Here is a 25742-nt window from a genome sequence, read left to right as displayed (position 1 = left end):
GGGTACGGGAGGATGCCAGAGGCCAGGCAGCTGACCCGGGGTCACCCAAGGCCCCTGGGGAGGCCCCCGCCAACGCTGACATTAGCAGTGCCCTGGAGGGACGTGCAGTCCTCACGCTGTCTTCTCTGGCTCTCACGACAGCAGGCATGGGGAGGGGCCAGAGCGGAGTCAACAGTTCCTCGAATTGTGTTACCGCCGCCGCGCCTGCCAGCTCCTGCGCTAATAATACAAACAGATGTGGGTCACACAACTGCATCCCACGGCCGGAATCCCGCGCCCATGCGTGAACCCCAGGCTCAAGTCCTGGGGCCCCAGGGTGAGGCCCTGTTTGTACAAAGCCCACCCCAGGCAGGCTAACAGCCCATAGGTCCCCAGGTGACAGAGGCTGACATCAAGGACTCAACAGGTGAGGTCTGTGCAATGATGCTAATTGTAACAAAAAATTTTAAATGATACAAATGAAATACAATACAAATGTCCTTTACAGCTGAGCCTTGAAACCTGATCTCTGGACTCTGCCCAGTGCTTCAGTGCTGAGAAGGGACCAGAAGGAGACTGAGGCCCCTTGCAGTCCCAAGAGAAATGGCCCCAAGAACCGTCCCCCCCCCACACCATGCTGTGCGAGCCTGGGGCTCACAGCCTGAATGCCATGGAAACAGTTGCTACCCGTGTGGCACTGCGGGAGGCTGTCTGACACACAGGGCCCAGGATGCCATCCTCAGCACCTGGGGCCCTGGGTTGGTGACCAGCAGGCAGCAAAGCCTGCCAGCGGTGACCCTGAGGCCTGTGGCCAGGGCAGCACTGGGGCAGCCCAGGGACAGAACTGGGTCTGTGTCCAGGCGTGGGTGGTGCCAACTGACACCAGCCTGAGCACTGGAGAACACATCCTCTTCCACCCATTAGGGGTGGGGAACACTTTGGACAGCCGTCAGAGGTCCCCTCGAGGATGAGCACTGTTTATGATTCTCATACTAGCCCCTGGTACAGCCATCCCCCCTCAGGGAGAGGAGAAGTGGTGGGCATTTTCAGCAGGACTCTGCTTCCCCCATGAGGCGGGGAAAAGGGAGAGGTCTCCCTCAGTGCTTATCTCACAGGAGCCTGGTTCACATATGCTATCCGTCCAGCTGGATGCTCGTCCTCATTGGAGCCTGTCAAGTTTGACAGAAGTGTCCCTGGTCCTGCATGTGGGTTTATGGCTACAAAGCTACCTACAGGGTGACGCTGGGCAGGGTATGCAAGGTGGAGAAAGCTGCAGAGGGACAGCCACAAGTGGCCGTCAGAAAGGTGTCTCAGTGCTGGGGGGTGCCCCTTTCTTCCTCAGCGGTGTTCATGGAGGCCCCACTGTGTCCAGGCCCCAGGACTGCAGCGCTGAACAAGTGGACAGGCCCCAGACAGGCCCTTGCCTCTTCAGGCTGTGAAGCCTTCTTCCAAGAACTGCACGAGCACCTTCAGTGAGAGGGCAGGGCAGGCCCAGGCTGTGGGAACACAGGCAGGCCTCCCAGAGGACAGTAGTGGAGCCACAGGGAGGCTCCGGGCAGAAGGAGCTGCGTCGGGCAGCGAGGTCAGAGTGTGAGGGCCTGCAGGTCACCTGGAGACAGGAAAAGGACCTCACTCCATCCTTCCGGCCTCCACTTCCCTTATCTGTAAAGAGATCGTCAGCATCCTCCTGCACTATTTGGGTGCCTGTCTCCTGGGCCCCTTCACTGTGTCCATCAGAAAAATGGCAACAGTCCATCCAGTTAAGGTAGTGGGAGTGCTGACCAGAGTCCCTGAAGGCCCTAAGCCTGACCTCTTGGCCTTACGAGTACCAGCTCCACTGGAGAAGTGTACCCCGTCCTCCCCAAGGAAAACTCCATCCCGAGTCAGAGCTACAGAAGGCAGCCAGGCCCTCCCTGGGACTTTGTTTAGACTAAATTAATGAAGGGAAAGGGGAGAATGGGGTAAACAGGGTGTGGCAGTCAGACTCCCCACTCTTCTCCCAAGCACAGCCCCAACTCCTGGGCTCTGGGAGGGCTGTTTGGCCATGGGGGTCCTAGAGATGCCCCTCGCACCCCTTGTCCTGTCTGGGCCCTGGACCTTTATTTCCTGCCCAAACAGCTGTGGGGCTATTGGAAGTAACAGGAAGCCTGGGCTCTGTTCCTGGTGAAACATCCCTCCATGAGGGTCGGGGGGACAGGGGTGACAGTGTGAATGCCACGGCCTAGCCCTCCAGCTTTGCCAACCTCTGTCCCCACTCCCCTGCCCGCCTCCCGCATGGCTGGCCTTACAGGGCTGTCTCTGAGGGCAGGGCCCAGCACCAAGAAAGGCTCAGACACGCTTGCTGAATGCTGAACAGAGTGGACAGGGGACAGCCAGGATTCGGGAGGCTCAGGGTCTCTTGTTCATTCATTCCCAGTGAAGTTCTTTCTCTGCCCAAGGCCACTGGGTGTACCTTGTGAGGTGACAATTATAGATTGGGGACCTGGCATACGCATTGTTCCCTGAATGCGGTCCCTCCTGTACTTACCCAGCTTCAGGACTTTGCCCACACTGTTCCCTCTAGCCAGAGGACTCACCCCACCCGAGGCTCTGCCCACACTCTCACCTCCTTCACAGATGCCAGTTTCTTTACCGAGAGTCCCCAGCCAGAGCTGCTCGCACCTCCATGCTCCCAGGTTTGTTGCCGTCACAGTCCTCTGCCCACTGGGGTCTGCTGAACGCCGGTTCACCTACCCGGCCGGTAGTTCCTCCAGGGCAGCCCGAGTCTCAGCCGCCTTTGTGGTTTCGGTGTCTGGAGTGGGATTTGACACCCAGTTAGTGCTCAGTTAATCTTTGACTGAGAATGAATAACAACACTTAAATAGATCTTCCTATGTACCGGACTATTTTTTTTAAGTGTGTATATGTGATAACTTTTACTCCTCAAAATAACCCAGTGAAGTAGGTGGTTTTATTACCTGCAATTTGAAGATGAGGCCACTGAGACAGAGGGAGCTTAAGTGACACACCCAAGACCACCCAGCTAGTCCGTGGATCAGCCCAGGAGGCAGCTGGGCTGTGGGGTCCACACTGACACCCAACTGATCCACCACACTGCCTCTGGGGTGTGACTCCAGCTCAGGGAAGCCGCCCTGCATAGCAGGGTGGACGCCTTTATCATTGCCTGGAGAGAGAGTGCATGGCTCATAAGGGCAGCCCGGCCCCAGCTCCAGCCCCTCAGATTAAGTCCATTTCCTTAGTGTGGTCTTTCCCCCCTTTCCCACCCTTCTGAACTCAGGACTCCTGACATTCTACTTGGCATGAGTGGGTTTGATCCCCTCGAGGACAGCAAATGTTTTCAGAATGATTGCTCTGCCACATAGACCCCAAAGATATGCACAGCTTCATGGAGACCCTTGGGCATCACCTTCCCTATCCCAGACCTCAGTTTCCTGCTCTGGGAAATGCGCAGACTTGCTCAAATCACATGGTGTGACCTTTGGTAAGGATTCTGAGCTGCTCCAGAGCCGACACCGTGTCAAGTCTATTTACCCGAATCTGTCTGTGCGCCTGCCCTCAACAACCAGGTGACCCTGCCCAGGGAACTCGGGGCAGGGATGAGGTTACAGTCAGGCTGGGGTGTGTGTTCCTTGCCCCTTGGAGCAGTTCCTTTCTCGAGACCTGGGGGCAGCCTGGGACAAGGAGATAAGCTGGCTGATCCCAGGAGCCTGGATGGACTAGGCGCTTGTTTTGCCACCTGACAGTGGGTGGGGACGCTTGTCAAAGGCTCCTTTTTGCAGCAAACAGTCGACGGCGTCTGTCCCACCCCTTTTGGCTCACGGAGCCACACAGCCGAGGGCAGGGGGTTCGGGTGGGTTAATGGGGGCGGCTGGCAACGCCCCTGCCAAGTGCAGCCAACAAGTGGCAGCTCGCAGACCAGGCTGGGCAGGCTGCAGTGACCCGGGTGGGGGCAGCCAATGAGCTCCCGGGCTGCAGTGGCACCACCGGGCAGCCTGCCTGTCTTTGGTTGGAGCGGCAGCAGGAGGGGCCTGGGGCCACCAGTCAGGGCTGCTGTGCCCTGTCTCTGGGAGGCCCGGGCAGATCTGCTGCTCCATTCACGTAAAGCCCTACTTGGGCTGCCATATTTCGAGCTTCTCCAGCCCTCTGGGGGAGGAGGGTGGCTGGGAAGGCTGTGCAGCCAGAGACGGAAAGAAACTTGGAGAACTTTTCCCTTGCCCTGGGCCAGGGTGGGCTCGAGCTCCGGGCTGGGGAGAAGGGAAATCTGCTGGGCTCACAGCAGGCCTGATGGAATCAGAGGGATGGAAGGGAGGGAGCAGGACCAAGGGGAGGCAGGGGCTGTGATCGTGGCCCGGGCTGCCCACCCTGGACTGGCGTCAGGGACCCCAGGGCCCTGGCCTAATTGAGCCTCTTACCCTTTGCGGGGATGGAGTCAGCCCTGGAACAACACTTGTGACTGAAGCGGCTGTCAGCTGGGGCGAGGGGACATTCAGGCTTGCCACCAAAACTCCCGGTGGTATGGGCTGGAGTCAGCAGCAACAGGTGCTTATGTCCTGCTCCCCACGCAGCTCAACCCCCTTGCTCAACACAGACCCACCAAGGCCAAACAATCACATAATAAACATATATTTATAGATATACAATTTCAGAATTCTATTTCAAGAAATACAGCTTCTCAGTGGATCCATTAGGATCTATGTTCTTATTGCACATGGCTCAGCCCATCTAGGGACATCTACTGAGACCAGAGGGTTGGGGTGGTGGGAGCCGAGCACCAGGGCCACCACGGGCAGGGCGCTCTCACCCACATCCAGTTCTGAGCATCTCTTTGGGCGGGCGGGGGGGGGGGGGGGGGGGGGGAAGGGCGCTTCATCACAGGGCAGGACCTTGTTTAAAAACCGTATTTGACATTTCTCCTCAACCAAGCTCCTTTTCCCAGCAAGAATCCTATTTGTTGGGGGACTTTTATAAAAAGAGCGAAGAAAAGCTCTGGGAGGGTAGTGATCCCCTCCTGGCTGGCAGCTTGGGGTAGTAAGGCTTTGGAGGATGGCAGGCTCAATGACACACCCACCACCAGAGGAAAATTTGGGAAAAACGGTAATTCCAAAAGGCCCAGTATAAACTGTGGGAATAAATAAAACCTCCCTCCCTTGCCCTGGCAGCAACTGCTGTTTGGAGAAAAATCCTCATTTGAGGGTGACCATAAGAAAACCCTTCTGGTTCAGGTGCATCCTTTATCCAACGTGCAAGAGAAGGCCGGGTGGCATCATGTCCACGGAGGGTAGAGACAGAGGCGCCCACGGTCATGGACTTTCTTCAGGAGTCGGCTTCTGCCCCAGCGTCCTGGGCCCCACGTGGTTGACTCTGGGAGGAAAAGCCTTCTGGAGTCCTTGGTACATGGCTTAGGAAAAACCAGTAGCAACAATGGGGCTGTGCCCTGGGGCACCTATAAGGCAAAACTCACATAGGGACTAAGCGGGGAGGTGGTCAGGCAGAACCTGGCTCCCCTCTCCAACACTGCTGCTCTCAGTGGCAGTGGGGGCAGGGGGGTCCCGGGCACCAGGACAAAACAAAGCGCCCACCTGAGCTGGCCAAACTTGCGGTGAGTGGTCTCATCCCCACAGGCCATCTGGGGCCTCTACCATGACTCAATACTGACCTGGCATCTGGCCCCAGGAGTCCTTTCTTCCCCCGCAGCCTGCTCCCCTCCAGTTTAACCATACAGCTGGCAACCTTCCAAGTTCTCTGTAGATTTATGCTATCATGATTACTGCTGCCATCAAAAACAGGCTGGGGTTGAGGGGAACGTTACAAGCTGTGGCCCAACTTTCCTCATACTGTCAGCTACGGCTAATGTCTAGCCTTTGAAGGACCAGGCTGCCTTCCCCAAACAGGCTTTGTTTTCTAAAACAGGGAAGAAATCAACTCAACAACCAAATCCCTGCATAGTTTAAAAAGTAGACTATATCTCTATATATCTCTATATCTTTATATGTGTTATTTACATATAAATAGATACATACATATACACGCATCTATAAATTACATTCTACAGAGTTCTCTTTCCTCCTCCTCTCTATCCTTGGCCAACACCTCTGATTACCTCCACTGAGGTGACTGGTGGTAGCTCCTGGGAGGGGGGAAGAAAGGCAGTTGGGTGCCCCCTCCCCAGCCCTTCCTACAGACATTTGCTGCAAGTTTTACATTCTACTTTTGTTGTCATGGTTTCTGTATCCTAGGAGAGAGCTGATGAGAAGCCTGAGCTTCTGCCAGCCCTGGGAGGAAGGGAAGCAGCCCCATGTCAGGTTTTCCTGTCTGTCCTAACAGCTTTCTGCAGTTACTGGGTGAGAGAGAGGGCAGTTGTGCAGCGTCCGGCCTCCAATTCCATTTTAATTTTTTTTCTTTTTTTGTCTTTCCTTAAATATACAGTTCGTCACCTTGGCTCAGTGCATGTCACCACAAATTCTCCAGGGATTTCATAGTCTGGGGAGGAGAGTGGTAACAGTTAGCTTGGCAGTTACGTGCCCCAGAGCCTCCAGCTCAGCCCACACTAACAAGCCAACTCCTCGGCCCTGTCCGGCGCCGCCCACCTCAGCCCCTGCCCCGTCGCCCTCCTGCAGCCTGTTTCTCTCTCCCAGAGGCACCAGCAAATGGCCTCTAAGCAGAGTCTGTAGCTGGATCCCTGCTGAGGGGACACAGGCAGAGGAGGGGGTGGGCAAGCAGACCAACACAAGAAAGAACCATTAGCGGCTCTGCCCACACTCCTCTGGACTTGGTCCAAGCTGTCCCCTCTGGCAAATGCTGGAAACAGAGCCTGCTATCCACACACAGGGGTAAAGGAGGCGGGGAGCCTGCGACCAGCACCTTTTTTCCCCACTCATTCTGTGCTAAGGGTTCTCTGTTCCTTCGACCCTGAACTCATGACCTTCTGTTCCCTTCTCTGACCACAGGTGAGAGGCCTGGGCGGGCCGGATGCCTGCGGCTTCCAGGTGCAGTGGCGTTAAGAGTGCCTCTGACCCCGCCAGACAAGGACCAGTCTGGGGGCACGCGCCCCTCCTGCTCCCAGCCTGTCGGCTCCCCCCCCGGGGCGCTGTCTGGCTGCCCAACCACCTTGTTCCATTTCCTCCTGCCTGGAAGGACAGGGGAAGAGGAAGGGCTCTCGGCCCACCCGTTCCCACGTGGTTCATCCTGGTGTCAGCAGGGGAGTGTCGGGGGGGCTTTCGGGGGCCCAGTAATACTCGGCAGCCTAAATCCCAGGGCACAGATAATAGTCTGCTGCACTTGGGAAAGGGCCATGGGGGACTGGATGGCTGAAGTAGACCAAGGAGGCATGAGTGGCCCTCAGCAGCAGCCTTGGGCACCCCACAGCTCCAGAGTCAGCAAGCGGGGTAGGGTGCTGTGGAGGAGCACTGAAGGGCACTAAAACTGCAGTTTCCCAGCACACCCCAGAGCTGTCCCAACTCTGCAGGCTGGAGGCCAGGCTGGGGACAGGGAAACCGTGCCACGATCACAGGCTCCCTCCCTCCCTCCTCCCACCCTCCTCTGCCTCATGACCAAGGCCAGAGCTGCCAGGAGTTGCAGGGCAGAGGAGGCCCTGGCTCATACTTGGACCTCGGTGGCAGGCGGGCCCAGGACTATCCATGCAGGGAGGCCTGCACCTCTGACAGTCGGTTACAGCTCGGGGTGCCCATCTTCTGTGCTTTGTGGTACATGTCTGCGTCGCCAAAGTAGCGGGCCCGGTACAGCAAGCCTTCCTCTGCAAAGCAATGTGGCAGGGTTAGGGCAACCTCTAAGGCTGCTACGATGCCTGCTTGGCCTTTTCGGGAGGGGAAAGGTAGTTACAGGCCCAGGAGCTGGGGCAGAGATGGCTTCCCTTAGGGTAGACCCTGGAGAAGGAAATATGGTCCCACCTTGGGAGCAGAATAGAGGCCCCTTTCTACAGAGTATAGGTGAGGCCAGCCAAAGAGAGAACCTGTTATTCTGGTGAGACGGCCCCAGGGTCCCACGGATAGATCCAGATGCCCAATCGGTGGGTGGGGAGGAGAAATGTTCCAATCTCTCTCTACATACTTACCTGCGGCAGCCAAACAACAGGCTGATTGCAGGGAAGCTGGAGGACATCTCCAGGTGGCTCCTGGCTCCCAGCCCCAGGGAAACACAGGGGTGGAGGCCGGTTCTTGGCTAGGACATGGCTGGCGCAGGGCAGTGCCAGGTGCTGCGCCCACAGATCACTGGGGGAGCAGGGCTTTTTCCTTCCCTGCTCTCAAGCTTTGTGCCCCCAAACACACACACACACACACACACACACACACTCTCTCTCTCTCTCTCTCTCTCTCTCTCTCTCTCTCACACACACACACACTCACTTTGCTGCTTCTCCTTCCAACAGTTGTTTCGGAGATTGGCAATATAATCGTCTTCCACATTCCGTTCAACCATTTTGAGGCTGGAGCCTGTGTACTCCTCAGAGAACGTGTCTGCCACGTAGTAAACGACGTTCAGGTGGTCAGTGACTCGCCTGTGGACGTGGCCCACCGACCTGGCCAGAAACAGACCAGGCACAAAGTGGGCTTGGGTCCCCAGGCCCAGGGCAGCTCTAGGGATGACTGGGGCTCCCAACAGGAGGCGCCACATAGGCCACAGGAGCAGCTGCTTCCTTCCCAAACTAGAGCAGGAACTCCACGCTACCCAAATGAGGGTGTGGAGAAAAGGCAGGGGGTCCCTCCCGTATGAGTGGCACAGACTATGGCAAGGCCTTCCTCAGGCTCTCTGCTTACCACACTGCTGCTGGGGCTTCTGTGGAGAAGCCCCTCTCTGGGAGGGCCTGGTCAGGTAAGGAGGGAACCCGGACACAGGCTCCACCTCTAACGAGCTGTGTGACCTGAGCTCCCTGTGCCTCCATTCCCTCATTCATCCCCTAAGCCAATCGTTGCTAAGGGCCTGCCTGTGTATCCAGGAGCTCCCAGTATAGAGTGAAGAGTCTTAGGAACAAAATGACAGGAAGGATTCCAAGGAGTTGTATCCTTCCATCTCTTGGATTCTATCTTCCAGCTCCAACTGCAGGCTCTGCAGGCTCAGGGAAGAGCCTCAACATGCAGACAGGAGTTAGTGCTCTGGTGAGAACAGCCCCTGTCTGCCCATTCTTGCCTCTCAGCTCTCGGGCTGCAGAGAAAAAGGCTGGCATCAGGCCACAGAGCGCCTGTGCCTGTTGGTGTGGGTCCAGTGGACCGACTCTGCTCCCTGCTGGCTGAGAGGGATCCTGCCAGGCTCCCAGGCAGAGCCAGGCCACTAGATGGGAGCAGAGGGCTTCCAGCAATAGAAGCTGAGCACCAGCTCTGTATCAGATCCTGGGCCAGGTGCTGGAAATAAATGAGGGGAGCTGACGCTTTAAAAGGGCAAATAACTTGCCCAAGTTCACTATCGGTGGTTGAGACCATATAGTCATTCAACAAATGTTGTCAAGCATTTCTAATGAGCCTGGCACTTTATGTGTATTACTCATTTATTTTTCATAAGCAGGTAGATGTTATTATTCTTCCCATTTTATAAATGGGGAAACCAGGGCTCAGAGAAGTTATGTAACTACTCCAGGGTCACACAGCTGCTTAGTTAGTAGAGGAGCTGGGATTCAAAGCCACCCTTGCTCTGACTCTAGAGCCCCTGTTCTTCCCATGGCCCCAGGGCCCCCAACCAGAATGGAAGAGAAGCGGTTCTTATTTCAAGGCTTGCAGGTAAGATCGGGAGAGTGTCATGCAGCCTGTGAAATCATATGCAAACCAGGTGTATGTGCAGTGTTCTAGGGAAAAGATCTGCAGGTTTCATTGCATTTTCTTAGGGGACTATGATCCTTACAAGATCAAGAACCTCAGCTTAACAGGGAAAGTCTGGATTCTAATCATCTTTCTGCATTTTGATCAAGAACCTGCAGGACGAGGATGGGAAGGAAGGCCCCTGATGGGGGCTGAGACTCAAAGGCCCCTGTCTACCCACCATCCCGGCCTCACCCCAGCTGCAGGTACTCACGGTCTCAGGCTGAGGCTGTAGGGTGGACTGGAAACCATGAGCTGGCTGAGAGCTGACACGAGGATCAGGATGAGGATGGGCATCAGCTGGACAAACACCCCCAGCCCACCCTGGAGGGAAGAGCCAACGGTCACCCAAGCTGGACCTGGGTGGGGGGCAACGCTGGCAGCAAACGCCTCCAGCTCCCCCAGCACAATGGAGTCCAGGTGGTGGCAGCCAGCTGCCATGCAGATAGGCCATGACGCCGCTCCCTCCCTTTCCCTCCCACGGGTCCCCAAAATACAGAAACTCCTCTACCTGCCAGTTTCCCCAGATAAAAACAAAGCAGCAACTGGGGTTAAATGCTGGGGTGGGAGGTGGGTACGCGTATTTACTTGTGAGAGAATACCAAAAAAAAAAGCGAACAAAAGTGTCTGCCTCCAGGGCTTCCCTGGTGGCGCAGTGGTTGAGAGTCTGCCTGCCGATGCAGGGGACACGGTTCGTGCCCCGGTCCGGGAAGATCCCACATACTGCGGAGCGGCTGGGCCCGTGAGCCATGGCCTCTGAGCCTGCGCTTCCGGAGCCTGTGCTCCGCAACGGGAGAGGCCACAACACTGAAAGGCTCGCGTACCGCAAAAAAAACAAAAAACAAACAAACAAAAAAAGTGTCTGCCACCAGACACTTGGGAGGCAGGGCTGGAGGGAGACCTTCCCTATATACACCCTTCTGAATTCTGAACCATATGACTATACTACCAATTTAAAAACTGCCAGTTAAGAAATTATAAATAAAAAAATTTGTTCACTGTGTGATAATCTGTGATTTAAAAAACTCTTCTGTGTGTTAAATACACACAAAATAAAAGTTTAAAACATGGATAAAAACAGAAGGCCACGTTATCAGAGCAAAAGAGAATCCCTCTGCCTGGCATAATTTTAAATATTCTGCAACTGTCCGCAGTATTTTAATCTTAGCTAACTGCTTTAATTTTAGTCAGCCAGCTGGTCTTATAATCTGTGGCATTCAAAATATGTTTGATGCACTGTCTTGTTATAGTTTTGTATACATTTTTTCTAATAAATTTTATTTATTTATTTATTGGCTGCGTTGGGTCTTCGTTGCTGGGCACAGGCTTTTCCTAGTTGTGGCGAGCAGGGGCTACTCTTTGTTGTTATTTATTTATTTATTTATTGGCTGCATTGGGTCTTTGTTGCTGGGCACGGGCTTTTTCTAGTTGTGGCGAGCAGGGGCTACTCTTTGTTGCGGTGCATAGGCTTCTCATTGCGGTGGCTTCTCTTGTTGCGGAGCACGGGCTCTAGGTGCGTGGGCTTCAGTAGTTGTGGCACACGGGCTCAGTAGTTGTGGCTCGCGGGCTCTAGAGCACAGGCTCAGTAATTGTGGCGCACGGGCTTAGTTGCCTTGTGGCATGTGGGATCTTCCTGGACCAGAGATTGAACCCGTGTCCCCTGCACTGGCAGGCAGACTCTTAACCACTGTACCACCAGGGAAGTCCCTGTATACATTTTTAAAGAGTGCTGAAAAGAAGCAAGAAGAGCCAGCCCTATGTTGTCATGCTTTCAATTCTATCATTAAGTTTAACTTTCCGTTGCTTGGAAAATGTCACTTAGAACTTAACCAAATTGACCGGGACTTCCCTGGTGGTGCAGTGGTTAAGAATCCGCCGTCAATGCAGGGAACATGGGTTCACACCCTGGTCCCGGAAGATCCCACATGCCGCAGAGCAGCTAAGCCCGTGCACCACAGCTACTGAGCCTGCGCTCTAGAGCTGGTGTGCCACAACTACTGAAGCCCCCGTACCTAGGGACCGTGCTCTGCAACAAGAGAAGCCAGCGCAATGAGAAGCCCGCACGCCGCAACGAAGAGTAGCCCCCGCTCGCAGCAACTAGAGAAAGCCTGTGCACAGCAACAAAGACCCAATGCAGCCCAAAATGAATAAAATTAAATCTTAAAAAAAGGAAAAAACCCCAAAAGAACAAATGGACCTCACAAAGGCCATTCACACTGGAACCTGCCTGCAGGTAGAGAAATTTCTGCATTACGTTCCCCAGCAGAGGCCATGAAACCCCCACTCTGGCCGTGGGTGCTGGGCAGTATGGTTCCCTCTGGTGTCCCTCAGCAGGATGGCACGGGGGGGCCAAGATGGCTTCCTGGCTTAAGTTCTGGGGGCACTGCTGCCGCAGAGTGTCAGCGAGGGGTATCACTCCCCAGCCCAGGGCCCATCCCCTCGGGTGTCACCGGGCACCCTCCCCATCCCCTCCCCAGCGCTCTCCTCACTCACATCACCCTGGTTCTCCCTGCGGTCCTGCCTTTGATGGTACGTGTAGCGCATGCGGCCGTTGCTATAGACATGGACGTTACCTGGAGGGTCAGAGGGACTGAGTCAGGAGTGAGGCTGCTGGGAACGGGAGAGGCTGGCATCCAGTCTCCCACCATCACCACCAGAGAGGCCTGGCTGTGGGGAGAGCGGGGGGACTTACTAGATGGGAAGCCACCTCCAAAGAACATGTTGAAGAGGTCTTCAGGGGAGATGTCAGCTTCAAAGCCGCGGTGGAAGTCCCCGTGCCCATGGCCGTGCCGGGCTGCCTGGCTCTTGTCATCGCCGAACTGGTCATACTGCTTCCTTTTCTCTGGGTTGCTAAGTACTGCGTATGCTGTGCCAATGGCTAGAAAGGAGGTAGAAAGGTCAGGCCCGAGGATGCTGGGGGTGCGGCTGGAGGCGCCCGTGGCAGCCAAGCACTCACTTCCTTCAGGTACTCAAGTGCTGCTCTAGGAAGCAGGAGTCCTAGGGGCCAGCGGGAAGTCTGGCTGTTGAGCAAGAGGGGGCGGGTGCGGGACATGCAGGAATACCTCTACGTGAATGCGGGCAGCCTGGGCCGGGTGGAGGATTAATTGTCAGGCTCCTTGCTCTCCACCTCGCGATGATGGTCCGATTTTTTCTACGCGCCAGGCCCTTTATGGGCATTATCTTTCTTACTCCTAACAGCCCATCTCCATTTTACCAATGAGAAAACTGAGGCTCAGAGAGGTGTAGTGTCAGCTCACGCAGGTCTGATGCTGCAGAGCCAGGAATCAAACCCAGGTGTGTCTTGCTTCAAGTCGGCTCTCTGACTTTATGAAAACCACCAAAACGCCCCCACCTCATCACTCTCTCTTGGGGTGTCCAGTGGGATGGGGCACCCCCTTTCTGGAGGGTATGTAATCTTGAAGTCATAGCACGACATGAGGGCTGCACAAACATGTGGTGTGCTGCTGTAAACTGGAGAGCAGCAGGAACTCCCAGGAGGGGCCACGTCCCCCGGCTCCCCACTGCTGGCGGTGTGGCAGGGCGAGCCCTGTCTTCCCTGGGGTCCAGGTCCCAGCTGCTCTTCCTTGGCCCAGCCCAGGGGCCTCCCCATTAGAGCCCCCGAGGTGGGAGGCCTGTGCCCCGAAGGCCCCAGCTCCGAGCCCTCCTTCGTCTCTTGCTCCTTCGCCAGCGGCCCACTCTCTCAAAGGAGGAGGTCAAAGCTGCATCTCTTCACAACCTGCAACCCCTGAGAATAAGGAGAATGTTCCTCCTCTTCCCATTGTGACAGGCCCCGAGGCCAGGTGTGGTCTCTCAGTGCCTGTAGTGCAGGGCTGCAGGCAGAGGTCAGGGCTGGAGAAACATTAACCACAGCTACCCTGCCTCCCCAGTCCCATTCTCCTTCTTCCCCTGGGGCTGGCGGACCAGCAGTGGGGGAAGATGCCTGCAGACTGCCTCACTGGGGACCAACCCCAAGCAGCCTGCAATGGAGCACCTGGGGCAGCGCTGTGAGACGGCACGCTGGGTCTTGGGGTCTGCTCTGCCACAGACTCCCCATCTGGCTGTGGTCCCGGCCCCCATACTGCACATCACCCTGCTTGGGCCAGACAGGGCTAGTCACCACGCCATCGCCCAGAGGGAGTGAGCCTAAGATCCTGAAGGTCCCACGGAGGACAAGGTGGGTGTGAGAGAAGAGATGTCTGTGGAACTGCAGCGCCCAGCAACTCAGTGCTGGCACAGAGCCCACACATGTGCCTGATTTGTTCAGTGAAAATATAAATGATTAAAGGGCAGCTTATCATTTCAGCCAGAACTGAAGCACCCACCCCAGAACCAACAGGCCCTGAGGCCAGAGAGACTTTCACGTCCCCCCAGGGCAGGCCCTAGGCTGTGTGTGGTGTGAGAGGGAGGGTGTGTGTGTGTAAAGAGGCCGGGGTGGGTTGGCCATGGCTGCTGGTGCTGAGGAGGCCACCAAGCTCTGACTCAGGGCCACCTAGTTTCTCAGCACAGGGAAACTATTACCAAGATCCCAGGATGAGGACGTGAACACGGGTGAGTCAGGAGGCCTGCTTCTGCCCCTCAATCACCATGTGACCTTGGAGAAGACACCTGGCCTCTCTTGCCTCAGCTCCCGGCTTGTAACACCCGGGGATTGAGGGGCAACGAGAGGGAGGAGCGGCGCCATCTGTGCTCTGACAGACCATGTGGCTGGAGGCGGCTACTAGGACCTTCTTCCCAGGAAGCAGCTCCTGAGCTGGGAGGACCTGAGCCACTTCCCAAGGCCATTTCCTGGAAAAGTCCCTTCTCCCTCCCTCCCTCCCTCCCTCCCTCCCTCCTTCCCTCCCTCCCTCCCTCCTTCCCTCCCTCCCCCCTTTCCTCCCTCCCTCCGTCCTTCCCTCCTTCCCTCCCTCCCCCCTCCTTCGCCTCCCTCCCTCCCTCCCTCCCTCCTCCCCCCTCCCTTCCCCCACCTCCCTCCTTCCCTACCTCCCTCCCAAGGACAGGCGATCAGAACACCCAAACACTAGGGAACCAGGGCCGGCTCACCTTTGAAAGCTTCAGTGGCGCCAGGCGCGCGGTTCTTGTCAGGGTGGAACTTGAGGGCCAGTCTGCGGTAGGCCTTCTTCAGGTCCTCATCTGAGGCCCCTCTGCTCACCCCCAGGATCTCGTAGTAATCTTTACATTGCTTGACCCTAGAGAAGGGAGTGGAGCTTGGTGGGGGACCTCTACGTGGAGAAACACGTAGGGGAGGTGTGGCAGGCGAGGAAAGAGCAGTGTGGGTGCACAGCTCTGAGCAGGCTTGGGGACCAGCAGGACAGGCCCAGTAGAGACAGCAAGAATACACTCAGGATTTAAGAGGGGACAGTCGCTGTTTTTGCCAGGCCAGGAACCATTTCCCTGAGCTAACAGCACCCTCACTGCAGGCAACCACAGGACTGTCAGTGTCCGTCCATCAGGGGCTTCTGCCCAAGGGCAGGTGTGTTCCAGGCTCTGCCAGCTCTACTCTCCTGGCTATCCGAGTCTGAGGGGGTAACAGAGAGGCCAGACACGGTAGGTGTCTGTTCACCCCATCTCAGGGCCCTGAAGAGACGCTGTTTCTCTTCCACTAATTCTTATTCCTGGGCTCCCTGGAGAACCCCTGACTCTTGGCCCACAATCAGTTTCTATTGCTTATAACCCATGGGCTTGTCTGGTCAAAATCCTGTCTGGTCAGAAAGATGTAAAATTGGCAAATGCTTTTATGGCAAACTATAGTCACGCTGGGTCACACAGAGGCTGAACCCCAGGCCTGAAGCCTGCCAATGTCTTCAGTAGCAGCCAGGACCATGTGGGAATGACTGAAGAGGGATTCCCGAGGTTGGCTGGTAGGGAGGCCTCAGGAGAAATGGGAGGAGTAGCTACGCCTGAGAAGCCTTGGCTGGACTGTCTCAGCCTGGTATTGAGCTGCTCTGCGCAGGGTCGGCCCAAGCCTCGGAGGGATAACCGTCTCCTGTCTCCACTCTACCCAACACAGACTCTGATCTGAAAGGGCCTTTGTTGGGGGCAGGAGTGTGGGTTGTGGGAGTATCTGGAGGGGAGACCAGGCCTCATCTCTGACAAACAGGGCTGTGTAACGAGGCCCAAGACCTGCTGGCCAGTGGCAGAGGAAGCCGGCAGCGTCAGCATTTCCAGCCTCTGCTGTGGGTTGTCTTGGCGGGAGGAACAGTGGAGCCCTGAGGACGGCACTCCAGAGCCTTGTGGGAAACAAGGAGAGGGTCTGGTGAGCTCGACTTCTTGAACCGCCTCCAGCCTTAAGACCCTCCGAGGTGAAGTGGATGACAGGCTGCAGGAAGCCTTCTCTAGAGTTGAAAATGTCCCAACACACCAGGCTCTGGCCCCTGCCTGCCGCCCAGCCCTCTACCTTTTCACGGCCGCTACTTGTTCGGCAGTGTAGCCTTTGGTGCTCTCTCCTCCTCCGGCTTCACCGTTGGCTGAGGGGGTGCCGGCTCCACCTGCTTTCCTATGGGTCGCCTGGGTTGCCTCTGTGGGTTGTGGTTGGTCGCTGGCCGACTGTGGTTTCTGGTTGAGGGACTCGATCAGTGCTGTGCAAAAGCAAGGAAACTATTCAGGGCTCCTCCTCCAGCAAGGCCATGTGCAATGGCTGAGGGACTGCCTGGCCCTGGGAGATCCCGGGACCCCCACATCCCACCCAGTCTTTTTCCCAACGAAGCTCGCTCCTTCCCTGACTTGGGCCTGTGGAGGGCTAACAGGATAGTTGCCTGCTCTCTTAGGATCCACAGTTCTCAGGGTATAGATCTTTTTTTTTTTTTGCGGTACGCGGGCCTCTCACCGTTGTGGCCTCTCCCGTTGCGGAGCACAGGCTCCGGACGTGCAGGATCAGCGGCCATGGCTCACGGGCCCAGCTGCTCCGTGGTATGTGGGATCTTCCTGGACCAGGGCACGAACCCGTGTCCCCTGCATCAGCAGGCAGACTCTCAACCACCAGGGAAGCCCGGGTATAGATCATTTTTAAACTCAGGATAAAAATAAACCATTAACGCTTTAGGTTTTTAAAATCCCAAAGTAATGTGTTTAATAGCCACCTTCCATTGAGTGAGAAGATGGGCAAAGTACTCTGTAATGGGGATTCCACTTAGCAGGACCATCTGAGTCAGCTGGGATTGGTCGGAAGGCTTCCTGGAGAAGGCTTCCTCTCCCTTAGCCATGGAGAGGAATGGGGGGGCAGTGATTCTGCCCCAGAGGGCCAGGGGTGGTGTGAGACTCAGGACTAACATCTGCTGTGCTCACTGCTTGCTATTGCTCACCTTTTCCAAATGGCTGGCCACATCAAATGTCCTACTTCAATGTTCATAGTCTATACAGGGCCTTAGCTGTCACCCTGAGAGAGGGTCACAGTTATTCAAACCCAAGTCCTTGGTGCCTGCTGACTCAATGAGGAAAGGCCTATATCTCTGGCAGGAGTCCCCTGTGCCCATTTATTACAGGTACAAAACCAGCTCTGAGCCCCCTAGTCATGCCTGGGGTACAGCGCCCTGGGAAACCAGGCACCTGGACCACTGCAGGGACCCAGGACACCTCTGTGCAGAGGAAGGATGGCAGCACAGTCTGGATGGTGATCAGCTTCCTTCTCAAATGTGCCAGGTGCTTGTGGGGCTCCAGGCACCGTGCTGGGTGTCAGACACTCTCTACTGCGACGCATGTGGGTCTCACCCAAAGCCTGGAGCAGGGCTCACTGAGAGCAGAGCACTGGGGCTCAAGTGGACCACTGTGTCCTGAGCCACCGCTGTAAATTCACGTGTCCTCACTGAGTCAGCAGCTGGGAAATCCCAATACAGAGGCTGACAGGTGAGCCTGCCCTGCATGATGGGGTGCAGAGGCCCCTGTAGCAAAGCCTGAGAAGGCACTCAGAGAGGAGAGAGTGATGAGTGCTCACTGAGTCAGCAGGCCTGGACACGGTGCTCTGCATGTATTCACCCATTTAATCTTTTTTTTGTTTGTTTTTTGCAGTACACGGGCCTCTCACTGTTGTGGCCTCTCCCGTTGCGAAGCACAGGTTCCGGACGCGTGGGCTCAGCGGTCATGGGTCAGCAGTCATGGCTCACGGGCCCAGCCGCTCCGCGGCATGTGGGATCTTCCCAGACTGCGGCACGAACCCGTGTCCCCTGCATCGGCAGGCGGACTCTCAACCACTGCACCACCAGGTAAGCCCACACCCATTTAATCTTGATAGTGACTTTAGAGCTGGGTATTATTACTGCCATCCCTGTTGTAAGGGAGGAGCTGCATTTGATCACCTTGCCTGTGGCTATACAAGATGAGTAGCAGCACTTAAATTCCAGGATGTCCAGCTCCTGAAACGATGCTCTTGACTACGTTGCTATCCCAGAACACACGAGCCTGGCAGGGGGAGCCCCTTCCAGCACAGCTGTTCCAAGAGAGAAGTTCATTCACAAAGACCCAGGTTTCAAATCTCAGCTCAGCCACTTCCTAACACTGACCCTGGCTGATCTGTGAAACTGCTCTGAATCTCGCTTTCCTCACAGTAGATAAGGATGAAATGAGATGTGTATAAGCACCTGGCACAAAGACTGACATAGAGTAAAAGTTCGAAATGAGGGGCTGATAATACTGTGACCTGGGCTGATGAACAGGCTGGCCAGGGAGGTGAGGGGACCCAAGGTGTGGGCGCTGGGGAGCTGCAAGTCTTAGGAAGGCGAAGTCTCAGCACCCAGCTGGCTTTGGACCCAGTTGTAACCGTGAGACGTCAGGCCGTCCCAGGCTCCAGGTCTATGCCAGGCACCAAGGAAATGGCAAAGGAAGAAACCAACAGGTAAAGCGATGCTGATCAAGATGGCACTGAGGAAGGAGCTGGTTTGCTGGTTTCCTAGGGCTTTTAAAGAAGCTGTTTATTTCGATTTCTCTGGAAGCCCCAGTGGTCCAGGCTGATGCCCTAAGGACAACGTGACCAGCCATTCCGTTGCTGTAGATGCACAGGAGCAGCAGCCAGGAGATGGGATGGACTCTCTCCAGTACCTTTCAGGGAAGAGTCTGGAAGCTTTTTAGGCAGTTACACGGAATCAGCCCCTCTAATTTCCCTACACTGCAGAAAGAGAGCCCAAAGGGGAATGGATGTGCTCTGGGTCACACAGAACGTTCCTATTTGAGGTGGCAGTTCAAGATTTCTGGTTGTTAACAATTGTCTCTCTTGTGGCCTGGACATCCCCTCTGCTAGGCCCCGAATGTGACCGCCTCATCCTGTCTCACTGTTACATCCTTCATGGCACAGTGGCTGACAGGCAAAGTAACAAAAGAGTAGGAGACAGAATAGCTTAATGTGGCGATAGAGTTAGACAGACATGACTGGGTTCAAATCCTGACTCTGCCGCTTCCCAGTAAAGCTGGCAGACATTTAAAAAGAAGGGAAAAAAAAAAAAAAAAAAAAAGAAGGGAAATTGGTGGAAGAGACCAAAGCTGGGGTGGGAGCAGTAGCAGCTCAGGTAGATGTGAGAGCATTTCTACGGCCAAAGCTACTAGGGGAGGCCCCTCCTCAAACCCAGACTGGAGAGTCAGACTGCCCGCTTCAAACCTGGCCTGCCACTTGCTATCAGAGTCACCTTGGACAAGTTAACTTAGCTTCTCCATGTAAAACTATCTTCCTCAAGAAACTTGCAAGAGTAAATCAGTAAATGAGTGAATGCTTACAAAGAACTGAGCACAATGCCCAACAAACACTGTGTCATCTGTTACTGTAACTTCATCTCCAGGTGTCTCCATGTACCTGCAGTGCCCAAGCTAAGTGAGGAGAGGGAGGCTGGATTAGGGAAAGAGCCTGGGAGTGGGGCTGGACAGTCTGGGGCCTTTGCTAATTAGCCACATGGCCTTGTCAAGTTATCTAATTCCTCAGTGAAGACACAGTCCCTGCCCTCACAGAGTTGTTCAGGGGGGTTAGTAAGATTCTATGAAATAAGGTAAATGGAAGGACTGATCGCACAATGAGGGGTGCGCTCAGTCCTTCGACAGACAGCCCCACCCTGGACCTTGCCAGCCCTGGTACATCCCTCATTCCTGGACCCTGAATGCCAAACTCTCTCAGCTACCAATCCTCCCTTCTCCCGTGCGCTGGCCTTCCTGACTTAGCCTGGACCCCAGAGCCAGCCATTGCATAGAACCTTGGGCAGCCTTTGGCATGGACCTGGAGTCTGGGACGGCCTGACATCTCACGGTTACAACTAGGTCCAAAGCCTGCTGAGTGCTGAGACTTTACCTTCCGAAGCCCTGAGTTCCCCAGTGCCCCACCTTGGGATCCCTTACCTCCCTGGCCAGCCTGCTCCCGTGGCTGGCCAGTTCATCAGCCCAGATCACAGTATTACCAGCTACTCATTCTGAACTGTGTCAGTCTCTGTGCCAGGTGCTTCCACTGAATCTGAGGCAGCCGAGCTGTCCTCCATGGCTAACCCTCACTTTGTACGCTGGGAAAACTGAGGTCTGCAGATGTTCTCATCAGCTCCCTGGAAAACACAGTGCCTTCCATCATTGCCTGCAGTGAAGCCAAGGGCTACCAGGCTGCAGGGGCTGGATAGAAACTCTCAGAAAGGGACAGACTGGCCTCCTGCCCTGTGACTTCCCAGCTCAGGGCCCTGCTACACCTGTCCAGCCCTCGGTGCCTCCCCACCCCACCTCCTGTGGCAGAGTTTCAAGTCCCCTCACATCCTTTCACTGTGAGGTCCCCTGACCCTTTGAGGTTTCTCTGAGCCTCCTCTCACCCCAGCCCTCCGCCTGTCCTTCCACTTCTCCAAGACCAATCTTCCCCCATGCTATTGCCCCTCTCCCCTTCATTTCTCGACCTGCCCTTTTCCCACGTGGCCTCTGCAGCAACTGACAGTGCTGCTCACAGCCTCCCTGACACATGGCTCCGTGGCTCCCTGGCCACTGCCCTCTCCTGGGACTGCCTCTTCCTGCTGTTGCTCTAGCTCACTCTCCTGCTTCCTCTGTCTCTGCCTATTGCCTAAGGGCAGATGTGGCAATGGTTGTGCCTGCAGCAGCCTCTGCTACACGCTTCACACTTTCCCACAGTGACCTCAGCCAGGCACAACTCCAATGAGCTCCATCCAGCTGATGACAGCAGACTTTCACCTGGAATCGGGAGCCCTCTCCTGAGCTCCAAGCTGACAGCTTCTTTGGAACATCCCACAGGCACCTTGCACTCTGCCCATCTCTTCCCACCCATGTTCTTCAGCCTTGGTTTCTTCCTGGTCACACAGGCTTGAATTCTGAGTCCCTATTTCTCCTCAGCATCCTTCTCTCACAGAAGGCTCGGTACTTTTCCTCCAGTGACTTTATCCTGATCCATGCTGCCTTATCTCAGGCCCTCGTAACTCCTGACCCACACAAGGCAAGTGTCTCCCAACAGGTTTCTGCCTTGAGTCTCTCTTCCCACTCATTAACCCTTTATGCTGTTCTCTATTTTTTTTTTAAATAAATTTATTTATTTGTTTGTTTGTTTTTTATTTTTGGCTGTTGGGTCTTTGTTGCTCTGTGTGGGCTTTTCTAGTTGTGGTGAGCAGGGGCTACTCTTTGTTGCAGTAGGCGGGCATCTCACTGTCATGGCTTCTCTTGCTGCGGAGCACGTGCTCTAGGCACACGGGCTTCAGTAGTTGTGGCACGCAGGCTCAGGAGTTGTGGCTCGCGGGTTCTAGAGCACAGGCTCAGTAGTTGTGGTGCACGGCTTAGCTGCTCTGTGGCATGTGGGATCTTCCCGGAGCAGGGCTCGAACACGTGTCCCCTGCGTTGGCAGGCAGATTCTTAACCACTGCGCCACCAGGGAAGCCCCTATGCTGTTCTCTTTTTAAGAACAGTACCCTTATCTTCCTCCTGCTATCAAAAACTTCAGTAGTTTTTCCATTAACTACAGAAAAAAGTGAAAATATCCTGGCATGGCAGGAAAGAATTCCCACCATCTGGCTCCATCCTATTTTCCAACCATAGTCCTCTCTGCACTCAAATTACTACCGCCACAGCCTCCACATCTTGTTAAACTCAATCCCTTCCCCCACACCTCTTACAACTTGCAGCCTCCAGGTCTTTTTCCCCCGTATGCCCTTCTCAAGTCTCCTACCTTCCTCCAAAGTGCAGTTCAAATGCGGCCTCCCATCCTACTCCCTGAAGCCTTCCCTTGCTGTGATCTACAATTATTTTACGTCCCCGTCATGATACTGCTTATAGTGTATCCTCCACACCGCCCCCGGCCCCCATACTCCCCTCCACCTCAGCAGACTGAACTCATGGAGGGAAGGGACCGGATTTTTCACATCTATCTTTAAGTTCTCAGCATCTAACACTGTGCTTAATTTTTGTTTAATCACAGCTCTTGTTCTATGGTTTGCAATATTACGTTTTCTGTAACTCTGTCTCCTTCACTAGATTGGAAACTCCTTAAGGTGAACAATCACGTCTTACCAGTCTTGTTATTACCACTTAGCAACAAGCAGAGACTTTACAAATGAAAGAAAAGAAAGAAGTCTTTGCATTAAATGCATATCCGGAATGAGTTCAAACTTTAAACATCAAGTGTAGACAACTACCTAATATTTTTTAACCAAGCTTTCCCCATCTCAAGCCCAAATTACCCCCACATCCTTGTCAGCTCAGTGCAGGGCTGCAGATGGCACAAGGTGAAGTTCACAGAGAATCACGAGCCATATACTCTTTTTAGAATAACATGAATATGACAAATATGCAGCAGGTCGCTCTTCTGCCTGAGCAAATTCCAGTACTTGTGCCCCAGGAAGGACACCCATCCAAGCACCTGAACTGGACGAGGGGGCTTGCTGACAGAAGAGCTCCACAGGCCATGTTGTTACCATCCTTTCTTGGCTGCCTGTTTCTGAACCCTTGAAGTATCAGAGTCAGAACGTTGAGAGCTGGAAGCCCCCACTGCCCCATATAGAGGGCTCCCCTTTTACAGAGTGTGATTTCACAGAAAAGTTCCTTGAGCAGGTTACCTCAGGAGTCCTGGAAAATACAGACTGAAACTCTCTCTAAGGCAAACAGGCCAAAGATCAACCCGCAGAATCAGGAGGGAGAAAAATTCAGGCATTCCAGGCTGCCTCTTCCACCACTATTACCCTTTCTCAATTGCATAACGCAGGTAAGAAGGGTTGGAAGGCTGACTGCTGCTGTTCAGTTTCACTTCATTCCTTTACTAAACATGCAGAGAGTCACAGAACTTTCCAATTTCTAGCTGTGTAATCCGGGTAAGTCCCTGGCCTCTGAGGTATTTCCTCATCTATAGAACGAAGATAATGATCTTTGCTCTGCCTCCCTGATAGGGCAGGCTCAAGAGAGAAAATGCACTGAAAGAGCTCTCTAAACTGAAAAGCACTATGGGTATGATTGTTATTCACATTATCTGTGCCAACCCTCTAATTTTCCAGTTGAGGAAACCCAAGCTCAGAAAGATCACATGGTAGCAGTTAGGATGAGAACCCGGGTCTTCTGAGTACCTGCTACACGCCACTTTACTAAGTGGTTATTGCAGGCGCAAACTCTGTATGTTTAATGGACAACCTCTTTCTCCCCTCCAGCGTGTATGAAGAAAAACTCCAAAGAAGACTTAGGTTAAAGAAAAAAAGGGTTCCTGGGTAGAGGAAGGTGATCAGTAGTAGAGACAACCTCACTATTCCCTCTCTGGTTTGGAAACAGTCTAGGGCCGCTTAGCAGCCTGTGGCTGTCCAGCCGTCCGTATGGCCGGCCATTGATGGACTCTTGGGGGCGAGGGTGGGTGGGGGAGGGTAAGGCCATCGCTCTGAGTCTCGCAAGCGGGAGAACAGTCTCCAGGAGGGAGTGAAGAGCCCGGTCTCAGGACAGACGCTCCAAGGTGGTGTGTGGAATGTGAAAAAGGCAGGCTCTAGTTTGGGGAGGGTGGTCCCTGGCCCTCGCCCGGAGACGTGCGAGGGAGTGAAGATATGGAGATGCCTTTTCAGGCCGTCCGAAGGTCGGAAGTCCTCTTTCCCTCTATAGAACTCATTCTCTCCTTCAGAGGAGTTATCTTTATTTTCCTGAACTATAATATTTCTCAGGCCGGCAACTGGCCTTGGGCCACCGAAAGGCCCCTTGGGAAAAGTAGTTTCGGTTTCTCTTCCACGTAAGTTCCTTTCGCCCCGTCTGCCAGCGCCTCTCATTCTTGGGAACTCCAAATCTCAGAGCGTTCTGCAAGCACCTGGAAATCTGAAGTCGCTGTCGCCCCTGTCATCAGGTGTCCAGCATCCCGGAGAGGCGTGGGAGCCAAAGACTACACCTCCCGGCGGCCACCGCGCGTCTCAGTGCGCAGGCGTAGCCGCGCCTCGCCACCCCTCCCCCTCCTCCAACTGCTCCTGTCGGTCCGTTCCCGTATTCCCCCCATCAGTTCTAATGTCCCCTCCGTGTCTCCGGCACCTCACACTCACCGCGAACTCGCGGCGTCGGGTACAGCCGCTGCGCCTTCTCCAGGAAGCGGAGCGCCCGGTCAGGCTGGTTGCTCTGGATGGCCTTGAGGGCGATGCTAATACAGCGCTCGGCTTCATCCTTGTTGGATTCCATGGCGGAACCAGAGCGCGGAACCAGGGAGGGGGAGGCCGGGAGAGCGAAAGGCTGAGCCAGCACCCGGCGCGTCGCGGGGCAGGCGGTCGCAGGGTGATGACATAAACCCTCCGCCCCGCCTTTTCCGAGATTTGAGCGAGGGCGGAGGCGCTACCGTATGTCTTCTAAGAGGGGGACGTCAAAGTGAGGCGCTAAGGGTGCAAGACCACATTCCTGGAGTCCAAGGGGGCATATTCGGAGGTCTTAAAGTTTTGTATGCTTGCGCGTTCTTGGTAGTAACTCTATGCGTTTGAGACGAATGTCTCTTATTTATTCATTCAACAGATATTTATTGAGTACCCACTATTTGCCCGGCTAGGTATGCCGTAGGTGAACAAAACAAAGCCCCTGCCCTCATGGAGCTTACATTCTAGTGTGTGTAGTGGGGTGGGGAGACGTCCAATAAAGAGAGATATCCAAACAGTGATTGGCGCTTCCCTGGTGGCGCAGCGGTTGAGAGTCCGCCTGCCGATGCAAGGAACACGGCTTCATGGCCCGGTCCAGGAAAATCCCACATGCCATGGAGCGGCTAGGCCCGTGAGCCACGGCCGCTGAGCCTGCGCGTCCGGAGCCTGTGCTCTGCAACGGGAGAGGCTGCAACAGTGAGAAGCCCGCGTAACGCAAAAAAAAAAAAAAAAAAAAAAAAAAAATTAATAAATGCTATGAAGAGAAAAAGAAAAGATAAAGAAATAAAGGGACTGAGAGTGGATGGTGCTATTTTAAACAGCCTGATAGGAGAAATCTTCTCTCAGAAGCTGTCATTTTAATAGAAATCTGAATTCAGGAGAGAGAGAGAGAGAGAAAGCAGGTATTCCAGATGTGACTACCTGGAAGAAAGGTGGTCCAGGCAGAAGGAAGAGCAAATAGAAGGGCTCTGAAAGGGAAATTTTCTTGGTGAGTTATTACAGATCAACAGGAGCATGTAGGATTCCACTGTAGAGTGGAATCCAGTTCTGTCAGACTTTTATGCCTACCGATCAATCCAGTGAAAGCAGTCTTATCAACGTTACCAGTGACCCACTTCGGCAAATCCATCAGTCATTTCTCTCTCTTTAAAAAAAAACAACTTATTTTTGGCTGCGCTGGGTCTTAGTTGCGGCATGCTGGATCTTTAGTTGCAGCATGTGGGATCTAGTTCCCTGACCAGGGATCAAACCCTCTGCATTGGGAGTGAGGAGTCTTAACAACTGGACCACCAGGGAAGTCCCCATCAGTCATTTTTCAGTCCTTATGTGGCCTTCCCAGCGAGATTTGATAAGAGTTTTACTACAGGTGAGAGTTCGGGGGCTACTACTATAATCCGGGTGAGAATTAATAGTAATTTGGATAAAGGTGATGGTGGAGGTG

The 25742-nt window shown here is 54.5% G+C and overlaps 1 protein-coding gene across 16 annotated transcripts; it reads right to left on the bottom strand.

Annotated features, from left to right (window-relative positions):
- Positions 1–426: 426 nt before the first annotated feature.
- On the bottom strand, positions 427–24529 carry DNAJB12 (DnaJ heat shock protein family (Hsp40) member B12). Of its 16 annotated transcripts, XR_003437880.1 has the most exons (10): positions 24224–24435; positions 16180–16360; positions 14826–14971; positions 12478–12663; positions 12279–12358; positions 10000–10109; positions 8343–8515; positions 7635–7732; positions 3511–5377; positions 1331–2770 (listed from the first exon to the last, which is right to left on the bottom strand). XR_003437880.1 is itself a non-coding variant. In XM_027129943.1 (9 exons), exons 1-8 carry the CDS (start codon positions 24354–24356, stop codon positions 7611–7613), a joined length of 1131 nt encoding a protein of 376 aa, XP_026985744.1. In that variant the 5' UTR covers positions 24357–24434; the 3' UTR covers positions 427–2770; positions 7582–7610. The 16 variants fall into 16 exon arrangements, 10 of the variants coding, with proteins under 10 accessions (XP_026985744.1, XP_026985739.1, XP_026985745.1 ...); XM_027129943.1 differs by lacking the exon at positions 3511–5377 and having other exon boundaries at positions 427–2770; positions 7582–7732; positions 24224–24434; XM_027129938.1 differs by lacking the exon at positions 1331–2770 and having other exon boundaries at positions 4587–5340; positions 24224–24434.
- Between the last annotated feature and the right edge of the window lie 1213 nt (positions 24530–25742).

The sequence above is a fragment of the Aethalodelphis obliquidens genome, unplaced genomic scaffold (genome assembly GCF_003676395.1).
Source record: "Aethalodelphis obliquidens isolate GAN/ISIS:26980383/991018 unplaced genomic scaffold, ASM367639v1 scaffold37, whole genome shotgun sequence".
In the NCBI taxonomy this organism is placed as follows: Eukaryota; Metazoa; Chordata; class Mammalia; order Artiodactyla; family Delphinidae; genus Aethalodelphis; species Aethalodelphis obliquidens.
This window is presented reverse-complemented; position numbering and strand designations above follow the sequence as displayed.

What these genes read in the sequence shown, in the direction of transcription:
- DNAJB12 (XM_027129938.1), bottom strand. Translation starts at nt 24,356, where the DNA reads ATGGAATCCAACAAGGATGAAGCCGAGCGCTGTATTAGCATCGCCCTC. An exon ending in TACAGCCTCAGCCTGAGACC is followed by an intron (nt 8,516 to 9,999) that starts GTGAGTACCTGC and finishes GTTTCTGGCCAG; the next exon opens with GTCGGTGGGCCACGTCCACA. An exon ending in TTGGAAGGAGAAGCAGCAAA is followed by an intron (nt 7,733 to 8,342) that starts GTGAGTGTGTGT and finishes ATTGCTTTGCAG; the next exon opens with AGGAAGGCTTGCTGTACCGG.